Source organism: Dipodomys merriami, unplaced genomic scaffold (assembly GCF_024711535.1).
Source record: "Dipodomys merriami isolate MVZ:Mamm:240054 unplaced genomic scaffold, mDipMer1.0.p SCAF_163, whole genome shotgun sequence".
NCBI classification, from domain to species: Eukaryota; Metazoa; Chordata; class Mammalia; order Rodentia; family Heteromyidae; genus Dipodomys; species Dipodomys merriami.
The window spans coordinates 2,463,969-2,471,033 of record NW_027202971.1 but is presented as its reverse complement, the minus strand read 5'-3'; the positions used below and the strand labels follow the sequence as shown (position 1 = coordinate 2,471,033).

The 7,065-nt window shown below is 63.5% G+C and overlaps 1 protein-coding gene across 1 annotated transcript; it reads right to left on the bottom strand.

Moving 5' to 3' along the window:
- Window positions 1–3,258: 3,258 nt before the first annotated feature.
- On the bottom strand, window positions 3,259–5,966 carry Fzd10 (frizzled class receptor 10). Its single transcript, XM_070024783.1, has one exon. The coding sequence runs from the start codon at window positions 5,958–5,960 to the stop codon at window positions 4,218–4,220; it is 1,743 nt and encodes a 580-aa protein (XP_069880884.1). The 5' UTR covers window positions 5,961–5,966; the 3' UTR covers window positions 3,259–4,217.
- Window positions 5,967–7,065: the final 1,099 nt, after the last annotated feature.

Below are 7,065 nucleotides of genomic sequence, written 5' to 3'. Positions count from 1 at the left end.
CCTTGTTTTGCTCCTGACTTTTATGAAGATGCCTTTCCTGCCCCTTGATTATGTGTTACGTTGCTGTGGGTGTCCTGGGATCCCACAGTCTCTTTAATTGCATCCTTGTTAGATAACTTCTATCGAATTGCCTCCTCTCCCAGCCCCTGCTTAAGGAGTCCAGGCCCCCAATGGCACTGCTGGTAAGAGTAAAGTTGATAGAGAATAGTCCTAAGGAAGCAGGATTCCCAGGGAATATAAGAAGTTGTGATTGACAGCCAGTTAAACTAGGGCACCTGCCGGGCGGAACCCTAATTATACGGTTAAGAACATGTTGGGTTTTAGCTTAAGTGGGCAGTCAGTTAGTCCCTGGCCAGGCCAGTAGGTGAGGAGTGCCAGTGGACTGGCACGACTTGGAGCTTATTACAAATGGATTCCGGGACCCACCCAGACCCACTGAGTCAACATCTCTGCTGATCTGTAAGCACGCAAAGCCTCGGGAAGGAAGCACTGGTGATTCTATCAGAGAGACTTAGGAGGCCCAGGCGCAGGAGATACAGGCAGTTAATGACCTCACATCATAACCCTGGAGGTGAAACGCTTAATGAAGCCATAAAGCTGGCTGTCATCTCGGAGTTTGGGCTTTGATACTGGCGTGTTCCTTCACGGTCACGAAATGGGTGCAGCCTCACCACAGATGACTTTCACATCTCATGGAAGAGAGATTTCTTCATGCCTTTCCCCACCAGCACAGCGCCATTCGTTGTGCCCTTACTCGGGAGGATCCTTAGTCCGTGTTGTTGGCTCCTGTGGGCTGCCCAGGGCCGCTGGGGGCCGTGGCCAGGCTGGGCAGTGTCTCTGTGATCAGGGGCAAAGAGGGACAGATGCGTTGATCTGCATGGCCGGGGAGCCTAGACACGGGGTGGAGGTCAGATGCATGGCCGCCCCTTCCCCGCTCCGTCCACGCTGCCCTCCCTGCTTGGTACTCGTGACCTTGGGCAAGAAACTCAACACCTCTGGGCTCCAAATCCTCACCCACCCTGGAGTGCCAGAGCCACACCAGAGGGTGGGTAAACCCCTCAGTGCCAGCCACCCCGAGCCGGTGCATCCGCTGGACAGCTGAACCAGTGCCCTGGGGCTGATGCCAGCCTACCTGGTTCCTACTCAAGCGCTCTCCTTTCCTGGCTGTGCAACCCTGGGACCTGAATGAACCCCTCTGTGCACAAGGCTCTTCCTACGTAAAGGGGCTGATGAGAAGCGCTCAGTGTGAGGCGGCTGGGAAAGAGCATTAGACCTGGCTGTGCGGTCTGCACCGCGGCTGCTCTTCTGGTAATGACCAGTATGCACCAGGCACCCTGGCTTGGTGCTGGGTACCAGCCAGCCCCCACCCAGCTCCTCCCTGCAGACTCCTCTGTCTGGTCACCTGTGTCCCGGCTGCCTCTGGGTCTGGAGGGTACCCCCGCCCACCACAGTGGACGCCACCAACACACGGAAGGACAGGAGTGAGCTGTGCCCTGTTCCCCCCCGCTGGGGCCGCACACAGCCCAGGCTGGTGAGCTGCGCCCGCGGGACGGCGGAGCCTAGGAAGGCAGGAGCAGGAGCCCGGGCTGTGGTCTTGAGGACCGCCTTGCCTGAGCTGCTTCTCCCAATGACTTCGCCACGCCGCCTGCCTGCCACCCACGGCTTTCCTGCTTCCTGGAGCTGGGACTCTGCTGCCAGGGAAACTCCGGGTTATGGCGATCCCTTTGAAAGGCTCCTCTAACTTCTATCATCAGGATTTCTTACAATTAGCCGTCTATGCATTCTAGGGTCAGATTTCAGCTCAGCTGGTATGTGTGAGAGAGTGAGCGAGCGAGAGAGAGAGCGAGCCTGTCCGTGTATCTAAGCTCTGATGCTTGAAACAGCTTGCTCAGAGTGTTCTAGCTCCACCTGGTCCCTGCCAGGCTGGCCCAACCGCCTGTTAACGTCCTGACACTGCACAAGGTCAGTGTCTCTGGACAGATCCGACAAAGGTCTTATTATCTTGTGTCTCTGTGCTTGACCCTGTCTCTCCTGGGGACCCAACCTGAACGTCTGGCACAGCAGTGCTTGCAACTGGGGCAACCTCAGAACCCGCTGGTGTCGGGCGCGGACACCTTGGCCGCACACAGGCGTCCCCTGTGCCACCCAGGGGCTCTGCCCCGGGTTGTTTGGTGGGTTGTTTTAAGACATGACTTTTATTACCCTGAGAGTCACCAAAAGGTTACATTGTATACACGCGGAGGAACATACTAAAATAGTCTGACATGTCACCTTGGGAGTCTGGATGGGAACAAGCAACAGATAAGTTTTTATTTGTGGCCACTTAAAAAAAAACAACAACCCACCACCTCCTCCACCTCCACCACCTCCCCCTCTCCACCCTGTTTTCATGTTGAGCATTCTGGAGCTCACCATCTCTGACTTGGCCTTCCTGGCTGACACTTGGGTGCCTTCCAGGCCTGCACCTGGGGTTGTCAATGGGGGTGTGTGGGGCCCACATCCTCCACCCCCCTTTGCTTCTCGACGCTCCCTTCAGAAAGCCCATGGGCCGGCCTCTGCCAGGCTTTGGGAAGACACAGTAAGGCTTGGAGCGCTTCCAGTTGCTGTTCAAGATGGGGGAGAAAGTGCAGACCAAGGGAAGCTGGCTGGAGTGCTTTCCCAGCCAAGTGGGGCTGGATGGCCATTGCCCAGATCCTGGACCCACCCAGGCAGGGCCTGCAGCTGCCCAGCTCTGCCAGGGGCACTGGACAGGGCCATTGCTGTGAAGTGGCAGGGGCCTGCCGTGGAGTATCTCCTGGCTGGGTCTCATCCATGCTGGGCACGGTCCATGTCTTGTCCATCCCGTGGCTCGAGCCGTGGACCCAGCAATGGGAAAGCACCTGTCCTGGGCTCCACATGGCTCTTTCCAGGTTGTATCACCTGTACAAGGCTGGCTGGATTCTCTTCATTAGCTCTGCCCTGCTGCTACGGCAGGCTCCTGGCGGCCCACCGTGAAGTCCTGGCATCTGGCTACCAAGCACCCCAGAAAATACCTCCAGCTCCCGGTGCCGGCACGTGACTGTGAGGCCCTGAAACAGGACTGAATGGTGCTGCACGCCTGCACACCTGCCCCTCCGCAGCTTTGGAGAGAGCCGACCAGAAATCAGCACAGTGCACACCCCAACCCGGGCCTAAAGAGCCGAGGAAGAAAAGTTGCTGTCTCCTTCTCAGAGCGAGAAGGGGAGAAAATCTCACAGGCAGCACAGCCACTAGCAGCAAACTAAAGAACATCTTTTATTTTTTTAATAAAATAGTAGAGTGTGAAAAATATCGTATATTACAAGTGTACAGAGGCGGGAGACGCTGCCCTGGCTGGCAGAGGTGAACCACTAGACAAAGTTTGTCCCTCACCCTGTGGCTTCTGGTCTATTCATGGCCTCATTTGTTTAACAATGGAAAGTCAATAAGCCCTGGGGTACTTTGAATGCCCCTCTCCCCCTCCCCCGGCCTGGCCACAGAGCAGCCCAAATGTGTATAACACAAGCTTAGTTCCCATTAGAAGCCACAAAATGTAACCCTGAAGGGAGGGCTTCAAGGCCAGGCGAGTCCTTTTGTTGGGAGATTTCTTTTGTTGTCTTTATGGACAGCAAAATACTTGTCTCTCTTTTTTATTTCCATGGGAAGGGGGGGGTATATTGCACATTTGGATTTACAAACGCTGAGGGGGGGTGGGTCCTGAGGGGAGGAGGGTGGAGTCTTCCAAGACACCCCACAGCCCCCCAGTGTGAAGCGGAGTCAGGATCCTTTCTGGCTCTGTCTACAGAGGCAGCAGGCCTTCCCACAGCCTCCGGGGGCGCCCCCTCCCCAGGGCCGCTTACTTTTCCAGCCCAGGGAGGCTCTTTAGCTTGCAAAGAAGTTATCTGGCCCTCTCCTTTGTAAATAGGCCGCAAAGCCTACTCAATCCAGAGTATATTTGCAGAAGGCTCTAAACAAGTTTCCTTGGGAGGGAGGAATCCACAAATGAGTTACTCCAGGGGCGGCTGGCTGAGACCAAGCACAGAAGCCTTAAGTACTTTCTTACATTCAGTGGATCGTGCATCCTGAATTTCAAGGTAAAAACCTTTCATTTACACATTTGTACATATATATACACATATATGTATATATATGCACTTATTTACGTTTTTACTTAAAAAAGAAACCTCTGAGAGGCAGGGTGGGGGCCTGGCCAGAGCCCCTCACACACAGGTGGGGGGCTGGGCAGGGAGCTCGTACTTGCCCAGATGTGGTTTCTGGGGGTGCTGGGCTTTTTTGTAAATCCCGCCGCTGCCCCCGGTGAGCACGCTGGCGGGCTTCCGGCGGCCCTTCCGGCCCAGCCGGCGGCCGCACACGTGCCGCCAGGACTGCAGCGTCTTGGAGGTCCAGACCCACACCCCGCTGGTGATGCCCACCACCAGCAGCATGGACACCTTCACCATGAAGACCTCCACGGCGGGGATGGACGCGGCCAGCACGCAGTCCAGCGACTTGGTCTGGTTGTCCACCCTGCACTTGTGCTGCACGGCCAGCGCCTTCCAGTAGTCCATATTGAGGCTCTCGTAGCAGTAGCAGGCGATCACGCAGGTGGCCGGCACGGTGTAGAGCAGGGAGAAGACGCCGATCCGCACCATGAGCTTCTCCAGCTTGTCCGTGTTCTCCCCGCCTGTCTTCATCACCCTGCGAATATGGAACAAGGCCACGAACCCCGAGAGGATGAAGGAGGTGCCGACCACGAGGTAGCAGGCCAGCGGGACCAGCACGAAGCCGGTGAGGGCGTTCACGTCCATGCTGCCCACGTAGCACACGCCGGTGAGCTCATCCCCGGCCACCCGCCGCATGACCAGGATCAGGATGGTCTTCACGGCCGGGATGGCCCAGGCCGCCAGGTGGAAGTAGCTGCTGTGGGCCTCGATGGCCTCGTGGCCCCACTTCTTGCCAGCCGCCAGGAACCAGGTGAGCGCCAGGACCACCCACCACAGGGAGCTGGCCATGCCGAAGTAGTAGAGCACCAGGAAGACCAGGGTGCAGCCGGTGCTCTCCAGCCCCTCCTGGATGACGTACAGCTGCCCGCTGTCCCGGTCGCAGGCGATGCTCTCGGCGCCCGCGAAGAGGCGGATGATGTACCCGACGGAGTAGACGCAGTAGCACATGGAGAGGAAGATGATGGGGCGCTCGGGGTACCGGAAGCGGGAGGGGTCGATGAGGAAGGTGAGCACGGTGAAGGCGCTGGAGAAGAAGCAGAGCACGGACCAGACGGCCAGCCAGACCACGGCGAAGCGCTTGTCCTCACGGCTCCAGTACACGTCCACGCCGGGCGCGCACAGCGGCGCGCACGACGCGCTCTTCTCCACATGGTGGAACTTGCCCGGGTTGGGGCAGCCGGCGCGGCCGGGGCCCCCGTCCCTGGGCGGGGGCTCCTGGGGCCGCTGCGGCCGGAGGAGCGGCGGGAAGAGGCCCGCGCCCCGGCCCGGCTCGTCGGAGCCGTTGCTGGGCGCCTCCATGCACAGGTAGTTGGGGTCGTTCTTGTTGGGCAGCCGGCTGCAGTCCAGCGAGTCGGGCCACCGGAAGTTGAACTGCTCCATGATGGGCGAGCACTTGAGCCGGGCCTGCTCGCACATGACGCGGCAGGCGGGGATGGGCGCGGAGACCTGCTCGGTGCACATGGGCGCGTACAGGGAGCACAGGAAGAAGCGCAGGTGCCCGTGGCAGCCGAACTCCACCAGCGGCGCGAACTCGTGCAGCCGGATGGCCGCCTCGCGCTGGTCCTCGTGGCCCAGCAGGTTGGGCATGCGCGTGCTGTTGTAGCCGACCTCGCGGCACATGGGGATCTCCACGGGCTGGCAGCGGCCGTCCGCGGCGCGCCCCGCGTCGGGGGAGCCGATGGCGGCGCACGACCCCGCCAGCAGCAGCGGCAGCCACAGGCGGGGCCCGGGGCGCCGCATGCCGGCTCCGGAGCCCCCGCGGGAGGGCGGGCCGCGCCCCTCAGAGCCGCCGGCCCCGCGCCCCGGCTGCTGCGGCTCTCGGCTCCGCGCCCCGGCTCGGGACCCCGCCCATGCCGCGCCCGCGCCCCGGCCCCGCTCCCCGCTCCTCCCCGCGCCCTGGCCCCGCTCCCCGCTCCCCGCTCCTCGGCCCCGCGCCGTCCGCTCCCGCGCCCTGGCCCCGGGCTCCCCGCGCCCCGGCCCCGCTCCTCCCTGCGCCCCGGCCCCGCTCCCCGCGCGGCCCCGGCTCCTCGCGCCCCGGTCCCGAGCCCCGCGCCCTGGTCCCGCTCCCCGACCCCGCGCCCCGCGGCCCGGCCCCGCTCCCCGCTCCCCGCGCCTCTCCGCGCGGCCCCGGCCCGGCGGGGGAGGGGAACAAAGTTTGCAAACAATGCCGGGAAGCGCGGCGGCCCCGGCGCGGCCCGGGCTGCAACTCACGGCCGAGACAAACTTTGGCCTCCTCGGCCCGCGCGTCCCGAGAACGGCGGCGGGCGGCGGGCGAGGCCGCGGCTCCTCCCTCCCCGGCCGGCCTCGCGGGGCCCCGCCGGCAGCTGCTGGAGGTTTGCGTCCCGGGAGGAGAAGACGCGGAACAGGCGCGGGGGGCGAGGCCGAGCGCAGACAGGCCCCGCCCCGCGCCGGACGCCCCGCCTCCCGCCGCCCCTCCGCGCGCGCCCCTCTCCGGGGCCGGGTCGGCCGGGACCCGAGGACGCCGGGGCGCAGGGGGGAGGCGCGGGGCGGAGGAGCGGAGACGAGGGCCCGGGCGGAGCGGGGCGCGGGGTGCGGGGCGGGGTGCGGGCGCGGGCGGGTTGGGGGTCCGGGCGGAGCGGGGCGGGGGCGCGGACGGGGAGCGGAGCGGGGTGCGGGCGCGGGCGGGGCGGGGGCGCGGACGGGGAGCGGGGCGGGGTGCGGGCGCGGGCGGGGCGGGGGCGCGGACGGGGAGCGGGGCGGGGTGCGGGCGCGGGCGGGGCGGGGGTCCGGGCGGAGCGGGGTGCGGGCGCGGGCGGGGCGGGGGTCCGGGCGGAGCGGGGTGCGGGCGCGGGCGGGGCGCGGGGTGCAGGCGGAGCGGGGCGCG

What these genes read in the sequence shown, in the direction of transcription:
- Fzd10 (XM_070024783.1), bottom strand. Translation starts at nt 5,960, where the DNA reads ATGCGGCGCCCCGGGCCCCGCCTGTGGCTGCCGCTGCTGCTGGCGGGG.